This window comes from Elgaria multicarinata, chromosome 4, assembly GCF_023053635.1.
Source record: "Elgaria multicarinata webbii isolate HBS135686 ecotype San Diego chromosome 4, rElgMul1.1.pri, whole genome shotgun sequence".
In the NCBI taxonomy this organism is placed as follows: domain Eukaryota; kingdom Metazoa; phylum Chordata; class Lepidosauria; order Squamata; family Anguidae; genus Elgaria; species Elgaria multicarinata.
The window spans coordinates 44,569,846-44,593,952 of record NC_086174.1 but is presented as its reverse complement, the minus strand read 5'-3'; the positions used below and the strand labels follow the sequence as shown (position 1 = coordinate 44,593,952).

At 43.2% G+C, this 24,107-nt stretch overlaps 1 protein-coding gene across 1 annotated transcript in view; it reads right to left on the bottom strand.

The window, feature by feature from the left end:
* LRFN2 (leucine rich repeat and fibronectin type III domain containing 2) overlaps positions 1–13,382 on the bottom strand; it is a 70,696-nt gene extending 57,314 nt beyond the window's left edge. The window contains exon 1 of the mRNA XM_063125612.1: positions 12,004–13,382. Within this exon, the coding sequence (XP_062981682.1) occupies positions 12,004–13,382 (1,379 nt within the window). The remainder of the gene's footprint in view (positions 1–12,003) is intronic.
* Between the last annotated feature and the right edge of the window lie 10,725 nt (positions 13,383–24,107).

The following is a 24,107-nucleotide window of genomic DNA, read 5'->3' as shown; positions in this document are numbered from 1 at the left end:
TTCATCTTCCCAACCCAAAGGATTTAGCCATTACTTAAGAGGAAGGAAGGAAGGAAGGAGAGAGAGAGAGAGAGAGTAGTTTTTCCCATCTAGTTTAATCCCACTTCCCAACTGCTGCTCTTACTGAAAACTGCTTCAGCCTAGACAGCCAGGGGTCAAAGGAAAGGTGTTCAAGCTCATGTGGCACTGTGCCTTCACTCCCTGGATGGAATTTGTATTACAGGAGAGAGCTTCATTTTTTCTTTCTTTACTTTTTGAAGCTAATTTGATATCATATCCCATTTTCAGCCCAAAGGCTAAATTAAAACACACTAAAACAACAATTTAAAAAGATGCAATAAAATAACAAGCAGAGCAGCTGAAAAATAAAATGTGGCCGATTCAGAGAAGGCTTAAAATTGTAAAGATCTCAAAGGCCTAGATTCATTACAAAAATAAATACATTTCTAGAAGTGAAAAGACTCAGTAGCAGGAGAAAGTTTTTAGATAGAACATTACAAAGTTGGAGTGTCAGAAGTAAAATAAATAAATACAAGAAGTGCCTCCCCACCCCCGAGACCCAGCTTCCTGACTTGCGGCACAATCACAGGCCTGCTAGTTGAATGACCCACGGTTCAGTGACTGCCTGGCAGCCGTCTGCTCTCATCCAGAGCCTCCACTGAGCACAACAATGGCAGTTCAGGAAATTGCATATTTCCAAAGTGGCATAAATGGCAGCTGTACAGACTCCATTTGCATAACATTAAAGGTGTGAATGGACCGTCTCCATCTGTAATTTTGCGTAAATGGCCCCGTTCATGGCTGCCAATTGTACAAAATGGGGATTTGCAGACAACGAGCCCCCATTTTGTGCAAAATGGCGGCCATCAGAGTCCCTGTCGCAGGACGCCAAGCCCTTGCTATCCCCTTGCAAGGAGAGAATGAGGGCTTGACCAGAATGTGTGACTTCTGCCACCGCCTGTCAAGATATATATCCCTGTTACCTTACCAACACCGGTATGAATCCAAACAGTGAATCCAAACAGGGGTGTTGAACCTCTTTCATTCCAAGAGTTGAATGGATCCCTTTTCAGAGAAGTTTTCACTGGCTGCCATTCCATTGTGGCAAAAGAGGTGGGGCCAAAAATACAACCCCCTCCAAATACCAGAGTATTGTAGCTTAAAGCACTTACTGCCTGTAATTATGCTTTTGGGGGAGGCATTTCAACCTTTTAGAATGAGGGAAAATGTTCACAAAGGCTGGAAAAGCACCAAAAGGTTTGTGGTCAGGGGAAACGGAAGGGGGCACAGGCATCTTGGAACAACAGGGGTCTGGATTTGGATCCTAAGCAGACCCCATTTCTCCCATGGGCTTGAAATCCTGCACCCTTAGATTAAAGGCTCTAATGGAATGAAAGGAATAAGACCATTAAAACTGACAAACTAGTGATGTGCTGAAAATTTCGTCCATTCCATTTTCAGCATTTCATGGGAGGGGAAGTGAAAACTCAGGCGAAGGAGGCTGGGAGAGGTGAGAATTTCAGAGAATTTTCTCCTTGGGGGGAATGTGTAAGGGTTTCCAAATACCTTTTCAAATGTATCCAGTTGCTGAGGGCTCTTCTTTCTTTCTTTCTTTCTTTCTTTCTTTCTTTCTTTCTTTCTTTCTATTCTTTTTAAAACATCCTTGGCATTTTCAGGCACCCAGGAGTTCTTCCTGAATGCTTATTGGAGAGGGGGAGGTCACATGGTCTCCAATAGGCATTCACTAAGAACTACTGGGCTCCTCCAAAAGCTGGAAGAAGGCTCCTCAGCAACCAGCTACACTTCAAGAAGTTATGTGGAAAACCTGTCCCCCTCCCCAATGAGAAAATTCTCTAAATTTCCCCCATCCTTGTGAAAAAGGCAGAAAAAACAATGACTCTTTCAAAGGGAGAGGGAAAGTTTCTGAAAATAGGGGGCAGGATTCAGCCCAACGCTATGACAAACCAATAATATTGAAACTTCTTTTTTTAAAAAATCAAGGAAGCAAATACCTGGACGAATATTGTTTTGCCTGAATAAAAAGCAGAACTATCCTAAGCAGGAACCATGACAAGAATTGTTCTTTCACAACATCCACTCCACAATCTAGTATATGAAATTCCATAAATTCCAACACTTCCAACAGGGGAAGTAGGCCATGGCTTTTAATAGCTCTGTTGTTAATATTCACAAACTGTACAAACATGAATATGCTAAAACATCCGACTCACACATGAAAACGGTGAGTCATTTGAAGTTTAAATAAAACACTCTTTCGGTGAGAGCATCGTCTCTCTGTGTCGAAAGTGCAAGTGTGGGCCTCGCCATTTGGGTGCCACACGGCTAAGAGAGGAAATGTGACAGATGTTGTGGGTAAGCAGTGTGACGTTAGTCATCCCAAATGTGCCTCGAGTGTGAATGTGGAGCCTTTGATGAGTTAGATAAACAATTAGAGGCAGTGCTGAAACAGAGCAGCACTAACATGCTTAAGTAGTTGCGACAGAGAAATTTTTAACACCCAGAAAACTTCCTGTGATATATTCACTTTCACAAGTACCACTCCTGTGGCTTTACTGATGATTAATGCCAGTGTTACAAGGAACACAGGCCGCCTTTTGTAAGTAACATTCCTAAGGCAAAGTTTGGCGCTATGCTTCTAATACACACATTTTCGAAACTTGCTTCATGACACTTAAAATAACAACTGATTTGTTTCCAAATCATTGGATGTTGTACATTCATTTTAGAGCTAATGGCATATGTGATATATTGCCACAGTTTCAGCCTGAAGGAAACTGATACAGCAGCCGACATCTCCTTTCCCTCAGCTTCAGCATCCCTTGCCATAAAATGTGACTTGGTATGATTCCCTTATTCATATGTTTAATTATTTATTTTATATCCCACCTTTCCACCCAAACAATTGCATTCAAGGGGCACGTCTACACCATAAGGTGTAGAGGGAGGGGGCGATCCCAGACTTACCCGCTTCCGGGATCGTCCCTGACCATCTAAACGGAAGTGCGACATCCGGGAAGGGAAAAGGGACGTCACACCTGCCAAGACAGGAGCTGGAGTGCACCTGCGCTCCAGCAAAAAAAGTAAGTTAAAAACAGCAACAACCTGATCCTGCTCCCTTCCGATGTCCGTGGACTCCCCCCAGCCCAGCTCCTTCCTTCTACCTGCAGGGAGGAGGGAAAAGCCGGGATGGGCACCCACACTGCCCATGGTCCTCGGGATCATCCCAAGATTGTGGGGGAAAACAGGAAAACGTGGTCCCAGAAATCTCAGGGAAATGGAGGGATCATCCCTGCCTGCTCCCAGGATCCCCTGTGCATCATGTGGACACACAGGCACGACTCAGGGAGGATCCCGGGGAAAAGGCATGGTATAGACATGCCCAAGGTGGTTTTACAATAAAATCCAGATTAAAACAAAAATCTTAATTAAAAACATAAAACAAAATGAAACAAAAACGCAAGAATAAAAAAATAAACAGCACCAACCAATCAAAGCTCCTTTCAATCACCAAAATTCTGTTTGTGTTCCCCTTGGATTGAGACGGACCAGTGGAGACTGATCTAGCAAAGCGACGTTGACTTGGGCCTTTGCTAGACGAGGGTTTAGCCCGGGCTGATACCCAGGCTCACCCCTGTGCATCCAGATGATGCGCCTAGGAGGTCAGCCCGGGGTCAACCCTCCCTTGGCCCGGGATAACCGGCACCACTTTTAGCCTCGTTTCATGGCTTTTCCCAGCTACATGGCTTACTCGCGAGTAGCCAGGAGAAGCCACGCACTGGGCACAGCGCTCCACAGGAGCACTGTGCCCATCGGGCCGGGGGGGGGGGAATCGCAGGGGGGAGATCAGGGCCAGGGGAGGCATCGCAGGGGGGGAGAGTGGAAACCTATTTTTAAAACAACAACAACAACAATCACTTTCCTGAGCGCTCCTGCACTCAGGTCCCTTTAAAACATTAAAAAATGGCGGACGCAACGGGGCTTTCTTTAACCCGTCATGTCTGACGTCTAGCTAGGAGTGACAGCCCATGCTAGCTGCAGCGCGGGCTGGCCCCTCCACTCGCCCGGATTAACAGTCACTGGCTATTTGAATGCCTTGATCACAGGGACCGGGAAGAACGTTTTTGGAAGGACTTTTGCAAATCTGATCAAGAGGGCTTTAAGTTAACTCCTGGGAGGTGGGGGTGGCAGAACAACAGAACTTACAATTGAGCCACGTATTCGAACCTTGCCAAGAGAGCAGAACACAAAGCACAAAGGTGGAGAAAAGACTGTGGAAGTGGATCCCAGTAAATTCCAGGTAAATACAGCCTAGAAACCAGGAAGCATATGCTAATACACACAGCATGGGAAATAAACAGGATGAACTTAAAAGCCTACTGGAAGGTGGTTACTGTGATCTGATAGGTGTCGTTGCAACTCAGTGGGATGAGATTTATGAATGGAATACAGCCCCTGATGGGTAAACATGGTTTAAAAATAATAGACCCAAAGAAACGGGGGAAGTAATGTCATATGTAAGGAATGTATACATCTGTGTGGAACTCCAAATACCCCAAGATTAATACCACATAGTGTATGGACATTGGCCTTTATTCTATTTTCTGTGATGTAACTTTAAGGTGTGGATGTGTGTCTTGGGAGCTTCTTCCCGTCCTTTGAGGGACATGATTATTTTTACAAGCCTACTTCTTCTGCCTGTCTAGATACTAGCTTTAATTATACAACTTCATAGCAGTCCTTTGGACTACTACACCCCCACACACACACCTTCCCCCTCCTTTAAGCAGCAGCTCTTCTGCATAATGTCTAAACTCTGGAAGTTTAAATGTTAAGGATGGGCTGTGACCCATGAGAGGAGTATGAAAGGCAGAGTACTTCACCAGAGTTGCTGAGGTCAGGTGTTTGTGAAGTTGGAAACCGAAGAGTTTGCTTTGTACCACCCACGTGCCACAGACTGTGCTCAGCACAGCAGGTAGGCTCTACAGCTCTTAACCAGGCACATGTTAAGTCAGGCACGGAATCATATGATCTCGGAGAGGAGGCACAGCAAGGCACAACCGTAACCTCTAAACCTCAACCTGAAGGCCAAACGAAGCATTCTGCTAATCATGCATAGTGCAGCGCTGCGTGATAGTTTTGCTCACTTTTGTGAAGGTATACATGGCCCTGATTCAGAGTGGGTACATGGCACTCAAAGTGGAGGGTGGGTTAAACATTCCCCCATTTCTTCCCCGAAAAAGTGGCTCAAGGTTTAATTCTGATTGAAAACATGAAAACAAATACAGTACATAAACATGTAATTAAAAATGCAACAATAAAAGTAATACACAGCACCAACCAATCAAAGCCCCCTTCAGCAACCAGAATAGTTATGTGATGATTCAATTGAGATGAATCACTGCAGACTGGTATAGCAAAAATGAAATCCAAATAACAGCCCAATTCTAAACAGTTTTATTTGGAAGTATATCGCACAGAGTTCAGTGGGACTTATATCTTAGGCCTTAGCTAGACCTAAGGATTATCCCAGGCAAATAGAGGGGTCATCCCTGCCTGCTCCCGGGATCCCCTGTGTGTCATTTGGATGCACAGGGATGATCTCGGGATAATCCCGGGATATACAGTAGGCCTGGTATAGCAAATATTAGCAAATATGTTTGCAGACTATACAGTGATGATGGTAAGGATGATGAAAAAGTATAATATCTAAGTAATCCATTCAACCTCACAATTATTTAAATATGCTTGGGACGTGAAGCATTTATATATTTTACAGATTATCCTCACTGGGCTATAAAATATATTGATATATATACTGGAGGTGATTCCCCATCTCCAGAGTCATGGTGAATAAAATAATGTATGAGCTGATGCTCAGTGTCAAGGAAAGTCTTGCTCATGCAGTTTCTCCTGCCCTCTCCTCCTTTTGAGGGAGAAAAATGGTGAAAACCAGTTTGCCATTGGATCAGCTGGCAGAGTGAACGCACTAATTCATTATTTTTCTTATGTGGATGTTTTGATGGGGACGCTTCATGTGGGGAATTTCTTAACATTTAAACGAGGATAGGATCTGGGACTAATTTCTAGCACAATTCCTAGTGCCACTTAGGCCATGGCTAGACGAGGGATTGTGCAGTGGCGGTCTCGCGATTTTATGATTGTTGCCCTCGTCTAGATGAGGTGCGCGACACTGCAAATGCCATTTTGAATTTATTTTTCTTAAAGGAACAGGAGCGCTCCACCGGAATCATAAGTTCGTTTGTTTTTTAAAAAAACACCTCGCGCTCCTCCCACCTCACTCCCGATGGGCACAGAGCTCTTGAGGTCCCAGCTCATCGCAAGGACCCGGGACAACCAGCGACACCTGGCCACACTTTCCTTGGTCTTGGGATCATCTCGAGACTGCAGAAAAATCGGGGGGAAAGGGCCTGCCAATATCCAGGGGCAAGGGAGGGATCATCCCTCCCTGCTCCCGGGATTCCCTGTGAGTCATGTGGACGATCCCTGGGATATCGACTGGTCTAGCTATGCCCTTAGATAATGTACAGAAATTGACCTATGCCTAGATATTTGCGGCTATGCTGTGAGTCTAATTCTCATTCCATAAACAGGATTTCTGAACTTCTGGGCGTACAGTCAGATGCTAACTAAAAGGGGACCAGAACACACATTTATTTAAAGATGTAGCTAGCAGCTACCTCCTTTTATATTTTACCCTATTTATTTATTTATTATTTATATAATAAATAAGTCTTGACCTGGCATCTGAAAGATAACAGTGTTGGCACCAGGCGAGCCTCATTGGAGAGATCATTCCACAGTCGGGGGGCCACTACCGAAAAGGCCCTCTCCCTTGTTGTCATCCTCTGAGCTTCCCTCGGATTAGGCACTTGGAGGAGCACCTTAGATGTTGAATGCAGTGTACGGGTAGGTTCATGTCGGAAGAGGCATTCCATCAGGTATTGTGGTCCCAAGCCATGTAGGGCAAGCACATATTGGCAAACTGACATGAGGGTAGGACGCTTTAACCCTTTCTCCTCTCAAATAGTTATCCATTTGCAGGGGCCCCTGCATTTACTCTAGAGTAAGAAAGAAATGAAGACATAGCTGCTAGCTACATCCTTAAAGTAAGATGTGCTTATATGTTGGAATTCCAGAAGAATATACCTGCACATTGCTGGTCAGCACTGTCATTAATCCTAATAACCCTGGCACAAACATTTCCATCAGCTGAGTTTTGCAGTCTGATTGACTTTCAAGCTCCATTCAACATCCAGGATTGATGGGAAACATTTCTCATTACTTCCTAGGTCTCCTAATTTGCAGGTCACTGCAACCCTGAGATCCCCTTCACACAGCCCAAGAATGATCCCGAGAAGGCAGCAGCGTCCTGCTGTCTGAAAGAAAGGCACTGCAAGTTCACGGTGGTACCCCCCCCCAAAAAAAAACAACCAAAACAACAACAACCCTACAGTTTACAAAACAACATTAAGCTCTAGAGCTTTCAACCAAGAACCAAATAGCAGGGAAATTGGGTGTTAAGGCTCAAAAGCCTTAACGCCATATCCTCCCTAAGGCAGCAGAAAGTGCCAGTGAAATTCTCATTCTCCTAAAGCAGATAAACCATGAGGACAGGATGGAGAAGATGATATGCAGAGATGACTGTGGGGTTGTGAGCCTTAACACCCAATTTCCCTGCTTTCTGATGCTTGGTTGAAAGCTCTAGAGCCTTAACATTGTTTTGTAAACCGTAGGTTTTTTGTTTAATGAATTTCATGGCTTTGTGTAATGGATGACAACAGTTGACAACCAAGCCAGTGTCAGCCAGGATGTTACACCAACTTGACATCCAATATAAATTCAAAGCTACTGTTATGTATTGAACCCACTTTTCAAATTAATAAATGACCCACAGAAGTTATGCTTCAATGATACTCATTTGAACTTTTCAATAGCCAGTGTCCAGAGATAAAAGCTTTTTATCACTGCCTCATGAAAAGGAAGCATTTTATGTTCTGCGTCTGTACTTGGAGACAACCTAAAAATTGTTCTACTGGAATTAAAAATCCCTGTTACCGGAAAATATTCTATATTATAATAAGTTACAGTTTACTATGTTAATTATTATAGCTTATTTTATGCTACATGATTTTTCTTCCTGTTTGGATCTCAAAGTAGCAGATTGTGGTCATGTTTGCGGTCAAGTTTCAAGCCAGCACAGGCTGCATTTCCATCCATAGATATTTACTCAAAACTAAGACCCATTGAATTTCCTTGGTTCTTGAAAAGCAACATACTTGCTTTAGCTTTGCCAGTCTCAGCACTCGATGTGTACTATGTATGCCTGCTCTGTCTGTCCCTATAGTTTCCAGCCAGGGGAAGTCAGTAAATTAAACCTAGGGGTGGTGGGTGTGATTCCATCAAGTTCAGCTGAGAGTGGTTGCTGTACAACATGGACCTGCCAGGATTGCTGAGGCTGTGTTTCTGGCCAAACCAGCCAGCCAACTTTATGGCCTCTTAGTCCCTCCATTTGGTAGCCCGAAGGAGCACCTGCCTCATAAAGCAAATGGGCACATGAGAACAGTTATTACGATCTGCCACTTTGTTTGTCTTTAGTAGTCTGTGGTCCAGACCTCTTCAGAAGGGGAAATAGTGTTATGTGGTTGGGTTCATTCTAAATTATCTCCAGGTGTACCTTACTCAGTGCCTCTGATTGCAAAGATTTCTCCCAACTCTGTAACTCTTGAAGTTACTAGGCCTTTTGAAAATAGATTTTAAAACATAAGCAGGAAAACAGTGAATACCCCTTTTAACTTGTTGAACCAATGAAAACGTGCCACACAAGAAGTCTTAAGGTATGAATGGTTTATAAAAAAAAAGTAAATGCAAAAGAACATCATATACAGAAGTGAAATGTGAAACATGCAATGATTAGAAAGAAAATATATGTGTACACTATGCAAAATACACTACACTTTAACTGCTTCTAAGGCTTAATAGAAAAACAGTGTGACTGTGAAAGGTTTCAAAGTTGTACTTAAATCGTACAGCAACTCAAACTAGTTAAATGAAGTATTTGAAGCTTTCAACTTTATAGCAGTATGGTCCAAACTTTTAGAAAAAGGGAAGGGAGCAGAGTGTGTGTGTGTGTGTGTGTATTGTGTGTGTGTGGGGTGATTAAAAGGAATGTATTGGAAGGTTGAAAGAGATCTCTCCTAGAATCCAGGATGTAGAACTCAGCAAAGTCCAGATATGGAAAATTAATCCAGGTAGAGAGTGAAGAAAATATTTTAAAATGGAAAGTGCTGTGACGCCCAGCTTTCACCAGTGAGAAAAAACAAATAGGGGACAAAAACTGCACCAAACTGCTCAGGAGCCTGGTGCCTGGGGGCAGGACTACACCAAGCAGGAAAACAGTTTGAAAACTGTATATGGAGTGTGTCCTAGGCCTGAACTACCCCAAGCAGGATATAACACTTTAAAAACGTTATGAAAACAGTATATGTAATGTGTCCTGGGCCTGAACAGTTGTCATAACCATTATAAACCATTATATGCAGTAGTATAGATCCTGCCCAGGGCCCCAACAGCAGTCAATACTGTTATAAACTGTTTTAAAGCACTACTGTGGATCCTGTCTGGGTCAGAGAAACTGGCCTTGGGAAAAGATGGCCCAAAATAGTCTCAAAGCCAAAGGAAAACATGTTCCAAAAGAGAAAAGAGGTCTATTCTTCTTTCAAAAGGGAGGCAAGAACCAGGCTGAGTCTTCAGGCAGCAAAACTCTCTGCCTTCAAGGAAAGCTAGGCCTGCTTATGAAATCATAGAACCATAGAATAGTAGGGTTGGAAGGGGCCTACAAGGAATCCACCTTAGAGCATACCTGACAGATGGCTGTCCAGCTGCCTCTTGAATGCCTCTAGTGTAAGGAAGTCCACAACCTCCCATGGTAGCTGGTTCCATTGTCATAGTGCTCTAACAGTTAGGAGGTTTTTCCTGGTGTCCAGCCAGAATCTGGCTTCCTGTAACATGAGCCCATGATTCCGTGTCCTGCACTCTGGGATGATCAAGAAGAGATCCTGGCCCTCCTCTGTTTCACTCCCATTCAATTCCATAGCTTCCTTGTGGTAGGAACTGGTCATGCTGAGTGGATTGCATGTACGCACACACACACACACACACACACACACACACACACACACACACACACAAACGTCACATAAATTCACGGCTGCTGTTGTTTGCTGTGGCAGTTATTCCCTCCTCCCCCTCTGCTCATCCTCAACATTTTGAGTGCCGTGTTATAAGGTTCCATTGGCTTTCATTAGCAATAAAAATATATATTTTTTAAAAAACCTAGTAGAGTAGAACGGGAGACTGGAAATGGCAACAGTTAACACGTGGCGGCCATCCTGGCCAGGCCACAGGCGAGCACAATTGGTTGCCAATACATTTTCAGGAACACTTTTGCGTGACAGAGTTTTTCTTTTTCTTTCTTATCCTGGTTGTTGTTTTTTAAATATTTTATTTTTAAAATATACTTTTATACTTTTTGTTTTATGTTTTGAATGCTTTTCATGCTTTTAATTTTTGTAAACCACCCAGAGAGCTTCGGCTATTGGGCGGTACAAAAATGCAATAAAGATTTTTCCCCCCTGTTAAGTGTCCTTTCTCCCTCACTCTTTAACCAATCTTCCTAAAATTTCCAACTCTTGTAAAATAGGCATTTCTTTCTGGACCATGCAAATTTCAGGAAGAATGGTGAAAAAATCTCAGTGTTATGAATGTTAGATTGACCAACCCTGCAATTACCCCTTTATAATGGTAGAATGCTTTTCCCGTGGAAACCTTAACTAAGATCATACTGTCGTGCATTCTTAAATAAAATACAAATGCAATAAAAGTATTCTTCACTGACAGTGGGAGGGTGGTCCTCCATACCCTTCTCCATTCCAATTTGAAAAAGAATTTACAAATTTGAGAATTCTATTGAGCAGAGGACATGAAAAAAAAAAAAACTTCCCTGTGACAAGGAACACAACAAGCTGCCCCCTCTTCTCCTGACAAAGAATCTTAGGGTGATACTATACAACAAGAACCTGGGGCTTGTTTTTCAGTTCCTGTAGACGTTTTCCTTCCTGCTTTGACTGAAAATGTGCATGATGAACAGTTGTGTGTAGAAAGCACACAATTATTAGCCTGCAAGTCACAAGCTATGAAGATTTCTTCATACAAACACACACTGCACTACCTGACCATTCATATGCATGGCAGCCAGGGGCTGGCCCAATACATTTTGCTGCCTGAGGAAAAATAGTGACCACTCCCATTCCATGTACAAAAGCTCACTAGGCTCAAAGCTGACTCCTTCAACAATGTAGGCAGGAGGCAGTATCCTCCACAGCACCTGAAGACAGCTTGCTATCTTTGGGGACACTGATTAGACCGTGATTAGACTCTCTTTGCCACCTGAAGCATTTGCCACCTGAAGCGCCCATCACATTTTGTCATATGGTAGGGCTGGCACTGAAGGCAGCATGCATATTCTGTAAGATTAAGGGGCAAAGTGAAGGTGAGTGGAAGCAGAAGGCAGGTACAGCTTTTCCCATAAAGAGGAGACAGAGATTTGCTGGAAGGAGAACAGAACAGAACTTCCTATTCAAATGTAGGAGGCTGAACTGTTTTATTTGCTATTATTAATAATCAGCATTGGCCTATGGATCAAGAAATTGAAGAATCTCACTTCATGCACAGAAAGGACAATATGCAGTTTATTCACATACTATGTTTTCCTCTGTCACTTCCTAGTATGTGCCCCAGCTGTCGGAGAGGTGGTAGAGGAAAGGGGAATTGCTATCTTTCAGTTCTTATCTTCTGTGACAAGTCTATCAGGAAACAGCAGATACTACGACTCATTCAACCAAATCACCTGCCACCCCATCATTTCTCTTCTAAGTAGGAAAGTTGGCAGCCAGTCACACTTACCTGTAGATTAGAACTTCATCATCAGAGCAGTTATATTGCAGCTGGTACATTTTAACTCTTGGCGCTGACTTGCTCACCATCCATTTGACCAAAGCTGAGGTAGTTGTAACCTCAGAGACCAAGACAGCCCTTTCTGGTGGCCCCTTGGTTTCCCCTCGATTTGACTTGCTGGAGCTGGAGCTGGTAATGTCAGAAAGTCTTGATTTCGGTGGGGCTGCCCGGCCTGTACCGTTGCTAAGATGTGGAAGCTGGACAATTGACAACTCAATTGTAGCAGTGGACTCTCCAGCAGCATTTGCTGCTATGCATGTGAATGTTCCATAATCCTTGGACGTTGTGATCAAGATTTCTAAGGTGCCATTGTCATAAACAGCCGTCCTTGAAGAATTTCCAATAAGACGATCATCTGGGGCCACCCAGTGAATAATTGGAGATGGATCTCCAATGGCTTTGCACTTTAAAGTGGCTGTTTGTCCTTCTAAAACCAACAGCTTGTGTGTATGCTGGGTAATCAGAGGTGGCTCGCAAACAAACTCCTCCTCCCGGACATACCAAAAGTACCTCCCCTTTAGACCTGGAGGAGAAGCGCAAGTTTCCATATCATCATCTCTGTCAAGACGCCGCAGCCACAGGAGTTCACAATTACAATGCAAAGGATTCCCTCCAAAGCTGAGAGATAAAGGTGGGGAAAATGGAGTTGAAGTTAATGGAGATGTTTGAGACCTGGCAAATATAGGATCAGGAGGAAGCTTCTGAAGTCTGTTGGAGGTCAGATCTAATCTGGCCAGTTTCTGAAGATCAGCAAAGGTCCCCTCTGTAATATAATCTATCAAATTATGGTCCAAACTAATCTGGTGCAAGTTTACCATCTTCCTTATAGATTCCCAAGGCACGCTTCTGAGGTTATTGTAGGAAAGATCCAGATCTTCTAAAGTGAACAAGAAGTCTTCAAAAGCGTCATCTGAGATATAGCCCAGCTGGTTGTTGTTCAGAATCAAATGCTGAAGATTGATCAGGCCTCTCAAAATATCCTCCCCAATGTCGGGCATCCTGTTACTATCCAAATGCAAAGACCGTAAGCTTTCCAAGTCAGCAAATGAATAGGGCTGTATGTAACTGATAGTATTCCTCGACAACGTAAGGTCAACAAGACCAGTCATGTTGGCAAAGTCCAGTCTACTGATGTTAATAATGAAGTTGCCCCCAAGCCGGAGTTCAACAGTCCTCCTGTCTATATCTGGTGGTACAAAAAGGAGGCCCTTAGAAGGGCAAAGTGTTCCCAGTGACTCTGACAGGTTCTGACAGACACAATATTTTGGACAAGCGTTGACCACAACAGCCACTCCAAACACCAGGATGCTACAGAACAGCTTTTCCATGGTAAATCACACGATGAGGCCTGCAAGAAAGGGAAACAGGTATACATTAGAAAGTGATTTCTATCTGGGACTTGAAAGGCAGTATTATCCCATTTAAACAAAACAAAACAAAAACAAAAAAAGGCAATTTTTTTAACTCCAACATTTGAGATTTTACTTCACCAAGCACTGCATGCCAAAATGCAGTTAGATGATTATATTTATTTATTTGTTATAGCACTTTTATCCCACCCTTTATTATTATTATTATTATTATTATTTATTTATATAGCACCATCAATGTACATGGTGCTGTACAGAGTAAAACAGTAAATAGCAAGACCCTGCCGCATAGGCTTACAATCTTTAGCCAAAACAGGCATTAAAACTGTCATTAACTATATGTGGAATTTATTTATTTATTTATTTATTGCATTTATATCCCAACTTTTTTTCCTCCAAGGAAGGGATACACAATCCTCCTTTTCATTTTATCTTCACAACAGAAATCCTCTGAGGTAGGTTGGGCTGAGAGTCTGTGAGTGGCCTGAAGTCACCCAATCAGCATCCATGGCTGAGTGGGGACTAGAAACTTTATCTCCCGACTCCCCATCCAACACTTTAGCCACTATACCACGCTGGATGAATGTGCATAGTTAGGATGGCATTGTTGTGGCAGGCTCCATCCCCAAATATAAAACAGCCCCATTGTAAAACAATTGAATTGACCCTATGTACAATTGAATGTTTTGAAGGAAACGTTCTTTCTTGTGCAGAGAACATACAATGAATGTTTTTTGTTCTACTCCTGGTGGAGATGAAAATGGCTAGAACTAGTTTGTTGATGTAAATTGACACAGCTGCCTACATTTTTGGACTCTCCTTGGGGGGCATGGCTATGGGATCAATCATGAGTGGCTATGCTTCAAAATGTACCTCTACAACACTGGTGTACGCTAGTATGTACTCCTCCCTCCATTGTGGCTGCACATTGCTTTAGACAAGCTGTCTTTTAGGTAAGGTGGTCCACCATCTTTTCTCTGAAGAACTGTTCAAAAAATTCCTAGGAACACAGTGTTTGGGGAACAACTGCCATAGGGTCATGTTACTCTGTAGGTTGCTAAAACATCATGCCAACACAATTCAGCTCTTCTCATCATCACTGCATTTTATCTCTTTTCTCCTGGAATACACTTCATCCTTACTATCCATCCCAGTTACTCTATTTCCTTATGGTCCTGTACACTCATGGACATTAACAGTACGTATCATAAGAAAACATGGCAGCTGGAACCAATTTCCACTGGAAACAGAAAGTGAATACAGCCACAGATGCTCATCAAACCATTTGAGTAATCTTTGCTATACTGTATGTTCATATTCATGTCAGTGCAACTTTAGTAAAGGTGAGGGAATGGAATTGTTTGTGTCATTCTGAAAATATACTCACTGCCTATAAATAATCACACCTCCTTGATTCATGGCAGGGAATGAAAGTTTGGGTCAAACGTGGTGGTTCATGCGATAAAAATAACAGCATGTTAATCTGTTATATTAGGGTTGTACAGCTAGAGGCCCTCCACCGCTCTCTCTGTGGCCCACCAAGCTGTTTTGCTAATTAATTAAGGTTTGGATTTCAGAAGCAATTACAACATAAGTGGTTAAAAGTCCATTGCTTTATTATCTAGCAAGCTAAAGAATAACATAGATAAGGCTAAAAACAAAGCTAAGCAAGACCTAACATTCTCCATTCAGTTGCTGGGATCACCATGAAAAGAAAGACAATGGAGAGACTCCATCTGCTGGCCAATTAAGTCCACAGCACCCTTTGCTGCAAACTTGGTTGGTGGCGAAGTTCCGCCTGACAGATGCCAGGGGCGCTATATTTATAGTCCTACAGACATGTGCAATTCATGCTGTTCAGATCTTACGTCACCGTGGGAGCTCTAATGTTCCCACCTCTTACCAGCGTGTTGCCAAAGGAACAGACGTTTGACGTGTGGGACATGAGACCGTCTCACAGATCAAAGGAAGCAGTTCTGGGAAGTATGCCAAGTAACGCCACCTGCTGGTAGATAAAACTTTTCTCAGGTTTGAAAGGCATTGCATTTCTATTGCCAATTTTAACTCCTTACTTGCATTAGACAGTGCAGGCAGCTCTTTATGTAAACGCTCTCTCAGAGATGTTTAGCATTGGGTCAAGATGGTTGCATATCAAACCTAGGCCTAATCTACACCAAGCAGCATATTGGACTATGAAAGCGGTATATAAAAGGCAGGAGACACACCGAGCAGAATATAGCAGTATGAAAGTGGTATATGGTACATGTCAATAGGTCCCAACAGTTGTCAGTGTACTTCAGCACCGCTCTAAAGCAATAGTGTGGCTCCTGCCTTTTATGTACTGCTTGCATACTGCTTTCATAGTGCAATATCCTGCTTGGTGTAGATTAGGCCCTAATCTCCTCGAGGTAACAAAGGTCTTCCGGATTTTCCCATACACAAGCCTGCAAGCTGTCCCATCCAGTTTTCCCCACATCCCAGAGACCCGGAAGCAGCTGGGATCACTGCTTTCCTGTTGCTAATGGCTAATCTCTTGGGTGGGTGGGTGGCCTTTGCTAGACCTACATTTTATTCCATGATGGAGGAGGGAAGATCCCGCGATGTGATTATCACGAGATCCCTCCTCCGTTTACATGTGGGGCGAGACAACCTCAGGAGGAGAGGCGTTGTGCCCGCCATTTTTTAAAAAAATTAAAGCAAAAGGAGCGCACAAGCGCCAGAAGGTAAGTTATTAATAATTTAATTTCCCTGTTCCCCCCACCCTTAGCCCAATGGGCGCAGGGCTCCTGAGGAGCGCTGTGCCCATGCGCAGCTCCCAGGTCCGTGTGAGGAATCGTGCAGAGCAGGGTCAACCCGCAGCAACGGGCCACACGTTCCGTGGTCTCAGGCTCAGCCCGAGACCACTGAAAAACCGGGCCCAAAGTGTAGGGCTCTATCCTGGAGCAAGGGAAGGATCATCCCTCCCTAATCCCGGGATCTGGATGCACAGGGATGATCCCAGAGTTCGCCCTGGGATAAAGCCCCATCTAGCTAAGGCCTGTGTGTGTGTTTGAGCATCTGTGTGCATGCATGTGATTGAGTGTGTGTATGAGCGTGTGCATATCTGAATGTATGTCTGCACATCTGTAGCCTCCTGGGCTGAAAATGTATTATTGCATTAAGACTCTAGTCTGATAATGTTCATGTGATTAAATTACTAATCCATAGATGGGTTCAGAGTGGAAAAAAAAACCTTTCTCCCTCAGCTATGGTTACTAAGCTAGGACAGTGAGCAACCTTTCATACTATCTGGAATGATGCATCTTATGATGAAGGATACAGAGCCAGGATAGATCTAGAAATCCAAGCAAGGTCTGGACTTTCTCAGAAATTCTAATCTGCTCTGAACAACTGAGAAAAAAATATTTAAATTATGACCTTTCTTCTCTTGCAGCATTGGAACCCCAAGCTCATAATGTGGCAGCATTATGATGCTCATCGTATTTGCCTCTGTGACTTGCTAAGCTCCAAAGAACTGCTTAAAATGCACATTCCTAGAATTGTGACAACTCTTTGGCACTTCCAACTCACAGCCACCTGTCATGCCTCCACCCTCTCCTCCCATGGCCAATTCCTCCTGCTGCTCAGTGCCTCGACAACAGCAGGGGAATTATATTATTTTAATGTATTTTAAGAATGTATAAACCACATTGTTATTAAACAAAATGGATTTCATAGTGGTTTACCTAAAAAGTTCAAATCAAAAGGATATTGAAACAGAATTCACTCCAATACAGTAAAATTTAGAGGAATAGAAACTATACAAACACAATAATTTCAACTGCCTGGGTAAATAAAAAGGTTTTAGTTTTAACAGACTTAATGTTATCCCCTTCTTAGAGATCATGATGGAACATGGAAACAGATTATCTAGGAATGTTTGCCCGGGCTGTATGATACAGTATTTTAAACTAATTGAGAACGAAGGTAGTTGTAGTGTTATGTCATATCATGTATCTTCTTTTTTATCATGAGTATTTTTCCCTTCACAATTGCTGAGATGCTGGCACATCCAAAACAATTACATTTGGGTGGAGAAGAAAGAGGAATGCAGGACATGGTTAGCTTCGTTTTACGTTCTGTATTAAACAAGAATCCAATGCTTTTTGTAGCTATGCTGTTCATGCAAATCTGTGGCATAGTGCTTTCTATTTATCCATTACTACCAGACAGTCGGCTGGAGAAACTTAAGTATAATTATATTCTGCAGGTTTAATTTAGTGTATTATCCTAGAAGCTGTAACTATAAACCAAAACAAAAGGAGTTTAGAAAACAATTTGGAGTAAAGAGATGGATATGGCTAATTAGCAATGAGTAGGACTTCCTTTACCTTCCTCCCCATATCATCTAGCCCAAAACTACATTTGAAAGGGTTTTGTGCAATATGGAAGTCTCCTTTAAGTGTGTTCCATTTCCCCAATCACAGTTTCAAGAGATGCAGTTATGTCTCATTGCACTCTTGGGAGCAAGCTGACATTGAGGAATAAAGCTGAGGAGAAGCGACAGAATGGGAATAGTTATGGGAAATAGGTAGCAGTACTGAGGAAAGGATGGCTGCATAACACGTCTATCAACTTCTGAGGAGATAAAAAGCTAAAGAAGGATCTTTCAAGTCATGTATGTGTGTGTGTGTGTGTGTGTGTGTGTGTGTGTGTGAGAGAGAGAGAGAGAGAGAGAGAGAGAGAGAGAGAGAGAGAGAGAGAGAGAGAGAGAGAGAGAGAGAGAGATGCATGAGGGAGAGTGAATAGTGTCTTCACCAGCAGAAGGATCAATAGCATCTTTGACAGGATGAAAATACCACTAGAGCAGTCATTCTGACTGTAGACACCTTTAGAGGTTCTGCTGTCACATAAATGGAAATACAAAACAGGCAATTCCCAGCTGTTACAACAACATTCCTCCCACAAAACTGGGGCTTGATCACTGTTGCAAAATACTCCCAAGCATCATCCAAAGAGGGCAATTGTGATGCTGGTCTCAGCCCTCAAAGCATCCTGGGTAAGAATGGTGGAGAGCATGTCCTCAGGGAGAATGACACGCTGAAGTTTGTTTAAAATTGTTTCAATATTTTGTCTGACTCTGTGTTGTCTGTTTATATGTTTGTAGATGGTTTTACACTCTCTAGAATGTATTTTAATGGGTTTTTTTATCTTTGTAAAGTGTCCAGGGAGCTTTGATTATTGGGTGGTATAGAAAGTGAATGAATGAATGAATGGCAGGTTGGCTGAAGCAAAGAACACGGTAGTTGTTGGTGTGAACAAAGGCAAACAGCTGAGAAGCCAATTCAGTGAGGATCAAAGAAGCGGTTTTGGGAACACTGGAAAGGATTGCTCAGGAAGGAACGCAAAGGACAAGGAGTATGCCTTCTTGACTGTTGCTGGGTTGTCAACACAGCTTATTGGACACCTCCATGCTGCTCCCCTCCCAGTGGTGGCAGTGCACACTTGTTAAAATCAGTTTAGACACCAGCATTGGCCTTACTTTCCTGAACGTGAAACCCTCATTTTAATTTCAGGGCTGGCAAAGTAATTGTTTACTATATGCCAGAGTCCCCTTAAAGTCCATGTAGCACATCTAAACTACAGGATGTACAATGAAAAAGTCTGAGACCCTGTGCAGTGGGCTGCAAAAAAAAAAAAGGAGAGAGAGAGAGAGAGAGATGGGTTCAGAAGAGGGCAACCAAGGTGCTCAGGGATCTGGAAAACAAATATAATGAGGAAAAATAGAAGTAAGTGGGTATGTTTAGCCTGGAGAAGAGTAGACCAAGGCTTTAAAATGGTTTGTAACAGTGGGCCCACTTTTGGGCCCAGGATACACTCCATGTACAGGTTTCAAACCATTTTCAAAGTGTCATATCCTGCTTGGTGTAGATCTGGCCCAACAGAGGAAATGACAGCACTGTTCAAATACCTGAAGGCCTATCACACTGAAGAGGGAAACAATGTGTTCTCTGAGGTTTCAAAGAGCAGAAATAGATCTAACAGGATTAAGTTACAGGAAGGAAGGTTTCAGTTGAAATGTTAGGTAAGAACGATTCAACGATGGAATTAATTACCTAGAGGTTACCTAGAGGTAATTTGTTGGAGAGCCCACCACCATCAGACAGAGACTGGATGTCTGTTGGGAATGGATTTCCTCCACAGATTAGGGGCTTGGACTATGTGGCCTACAAGTTCCTTCCCACTCAATGATTAAATGAGAAGTTTGGAGAAATGTCTGGGCAAGTGTCATCAAACATGAAACAGATGTTAATCAGAGAAGTCATAGACTGGAATCATAAACTGAAGAGAAAGGCAAGCAAAACAGCAGAAAACCTGTAGCTTCATTTAGAATCTTATTTGGGAGGGGGGAATTCCTACTAATCTCAAACATGGCAATTATACTGCCCCTGAACAAGAGCAAAAATACACCCATCAAGTCATTCCAATCGAAAACATAATAGGATACAACAACTTCATGCCTCTCAGCATCCTGCCCAAGTTGCAACATCTCCTAAAGCACCAGAAGACGTTTGTGGCTTAGCATCGTACCTCTCCGTGCAATCTGTCCAATTTGCCTCCCCTGGGGTGTTCTTCCCTCTGGCAGATATTTTAGAATCTCAGCTGTTCCCTTACCCAAGGCCAGGTAAACATATATTCTGGAACTCCTGACATTACCAGCAAATGTTTCACAGATGAGATACCTGTGATATCTCCGACTTTACTGATTTGCATTTAATAGGCATCTATCAGGCTGTGAAAGTGGCCTTCTCACAGCAAGTCTGTAAATCAAGGTAGGCTCCTGTCTTGACGTTGAATGAAAAACACGCTCCTTAGTAATCTTATAACATGGTTCAGCATGAATTAATAAGAGTGAGAGGCATAAAGATGCTTGTTTTGTATTCAAATATCCCCTCATAAAGATACAAGTCTTGAGAGGTGGCATCTCATTTTAGGGATATCTCCAAGATATTGTGTCCAAAAAGAATGTATTCATTTATTGAGCTTTGCATAGAAATGACAAATCACCTTTGCATATCCTGGCACTAGTTACAAGGTAATTATCAGGTAAACAGCTTCCATGATCAGGAGCTACAATTTTCCTTCTCTGTGTGTGTGTGTGTATGTGTGTGTATAAATCAGACTAGGTCCATCTAGTCCAGCGTGCTGTTTCTAGCAGTGAGTGGGTGGAACCCCCTGATCAACTACAAATAAAGCACAAAAATTATGGTCATTCAATTATTTGTCCCCACATCCTTTATTCTAAGGTACACTGCCTCTGTGCATAGTTACAGGCACTATGAACAACAGTTTTAAGTGGCTGCAGTCAGTGAGGCAGATGGTAATGTTCTATCCTGGATATTATCAGCGATATATGGGCCTCTTCCTTTTAAATGGCCATGTGAAGTACACAACAGTTCTGAAGTACATACTATTTCTATTCTCTTTGTGCGTGCATATGCACACACACACACACACACAGAGAGAGAGAGAGAGAGAGAGAGAGCAAACAACAGCAACAACACCTTGGAATTTACAATTGCATATTACTAATATGTTAAAGCACCCCCCCCCCAAAAAAAACCCTGTTTGCAAACCTAGATAAACAACAAGAAGAAATGCTCTAAGCCTGTGCAGTTTCACATTTTAAACATACTTAAATCATAGCACCATGATGACTACAGAAGTAACATAAAGTTTATACTTCTTCTGCCCTGAGCCTAAACACGTTTACTTTAGAAAAGGATGATATATTTTAAGAGTAAAAAAATAATACAGAGAGCAACTGTAACAATGTACAAACCTGGTTGTCCACTTCCTGACAAAAACATTTTAACAATAAAAAGAAAAGATGATGTGATGGTCAACCCTGTCATGCCCTGTCGTCCCAGGTGCTGATGTAGCCACTCCCTGGATGGTCATTTGTGGCGCTCTGAACTTTGGCCTGGGATCCAGCCCTAGCTGCACCACTGGCTTCTGTGTGGTTCATGGTTGTCTGGATTCACCCTAAGCTCCATGTGGTGGCAGTTGCCACATTTGTCATTCACATGTCTGTCCCATCTGCGTATAACAGAAGTGGGAAAAGACGCAGCCTGTGACGAGGATGTTCCAGACTTGCAAGCAAAATCACGCTACTAGAAGTGTGCTTTCAAACAAAGCATGTGCTCCCTATGTGTCATATTTCCCTGCAAAATTGCTACTTTTTTGGCTCCAGCAGTGGCAAATTTAGAAATATTTTTGATGGCAGCCATTGCTGCAGGAGCAGGGCGAGGAAATGCAGCTCCCTGGTGGTATAGCCGGCCCTCTCATGATGTAGACTGAGGAGGGGTGGGAAGGGAGTGGCAACAACAAGTGCTCTCACCTCAAGTGGCAAGAGACCTTGGGTGGGCCACCCGGTGCGTTTTGGGGTGGCAATCTCCACCCCGTCCCCCAGAAGTTGTCCTCCCCGATATATAAAGTTCCCTGATTTTAAGATCCAAAAGGACACACAAAGGAGCAGAATTGCGCCCTCCCTGGTCTTCTGCCTTTTCCCCTGAGGTCTGTCGGGGGAAACCCCTCCCTGCTGCTCCCAAAATTAGCTCTGCTACCAGAAGCAAGCCAGGCCAGGATTAGAGTGAGACTATGAGAGTCAGTGTGATGTAGCCATTCGGGTATTTGACTAGGGCAGGATCTACACTACCACTTTAAAACGGTTTATAATAGTAGTGACAACTATTGGGCCCAGGACACACTCCATATACAGTTTTCAAACTGTTTTCAAAGTGCCTAGCCTGCTTGGTATAGATCTGGCCTAGGACGGGTGGACACAGGTTCAAATCCCCACTCAACCACAGAATTCCTTGGGTGACCTTGAGCTAGTCAAGCTTGCTCAGCCTAATCTACACCACAGAGTTGTCATGAGGTTAAACGAGAATAGAACCATGAGCTCCTTGGAGGAAGGTGTGGAAAATGAAATAAAATGGGGTTTTGTCAAAAACAGCCCAAACTCTAAAGGAGCTGCCCAAGGTGCTGAACCCTATCCCCAAAATAGGTTTGGCACCTTGCTTAGCTCCTTTGGTGTTCTGGATTCACAGACCCACCAAAATCAGAGCCACCAGCCTCCACTGGGGCAGGCATGTGACCAAACAAACTCATCATGTGTAGTTTGGCTCTCACACATGCACTCAGATATGAAGCAACACAAGCAACTCTGCCATGCTGACAACCTCCCACCCCCACCCCGGCCCTAGTTTTCTGTAGCTCTGTGTCCCCAGGAATAATCCTTTCCATTCTTCCGCATCCTCCCTAAATGCCTCAGCTGTTTAGATGGTAAGCTCTTACAGGAAAGGTAAGAGAACGTTCTCTTAATATATGTCTGTGAGGTATTAACGCAGTGTGTGCTCTGTTCTTGGCTGGGACTCTCATGCCTAATTGCAACACAAGATAATTAGCAACATTAATTACACGAACTACAGATTTTATTCAGCCACGATTACCAACAGGAGGGAAATTATATCCAGGCACCTTTTGCTTCTATGGCCATCCTCCGTCCCTACCAATGTGATGGACAGTTTCATTTCCATGGCAACTGAATTGCATCAAAGAGAAATGAAAACACAGGGAGGGCCTGGAAAAGCCCCTGAAAGATATAATAAAGGAAGAAAAATAGACACCGTGAAGTCTTGTGTCAGTGGTGGTGGTGGTGGGGAGAATATTAAGTTCATACTGCCGTTTGTAACAACTCACTGATGGATAAGAGTTCATAGTAACCTGTGACTTCAAAACGGTTCCCTCCAAAAATATGAAGTGAGTTCCTTTTGATTTCTTTTGAGGAGACAAATTAAGCTTGATTCTCACATTTCTTTTCCCAGGCAACTGTGGACACAGCAATTCTTTATGGCTTTTTTATGCTCACAAGAAGAAGAGGAGAACAGGTATGGCAAACATTTTGATAGAGAACGTGAAATCCTTTCCCCATCCGCTGCTGCAATGATGCAATGAGTGTACGCCCCATCTAAGGGCCCATCTGCACATTAAGCAGCTTCATGAAGGCTACCTTCCATTTCCCCATGTGACAGCTGTCACCGAGCTGTTTGTGCGCAGAGCTGTTTGTGTGCATACAGATGGGACAATTACTGCATTTGATAGAATGCCAGGTAATTGTGTGTATTTCTGGGGTGTGTGTGAATCTCAGAAAGCTTACATGACAGTTTACCAGGTCTTCAGTTGAAGATGGTGTCCGTCTCTTTAAAAACTCTATGACAGATCCCACGTCTACCACCCCACCCCACTTTGGCAGCCTCTGTGCCCACCTGCCAATTGTTCCTGCTGTGGTGATAAGCAAGATTCTAGTTTCCCCTTGTCATTGTTATTTATGTTTGTATTGTTAGAAAGGTCTTACTGCTGTTGTTGTTTGTCATTGTTTAATCATGGATTGTGAACCACTGTGAGTGCTCTGCTACAGAGAAGCATAAGAGATACTATTTCCTGCAGAAGAAACCTCACAAGTGTATGTCAGCCTTCCCCAAGGTGTTGCCTTGCAGCTGTCTTGGCCTCCAGTTCCCATTATTCCCAGACAGCATGGCCAGTACCTGGGGATGAAGGAGAGTGCAATCCCACATGGACAAGTAGGGATACAGGCATGGGATTTCTTTTTCTAAGAAATGAACAGTCCTTATTTCCATG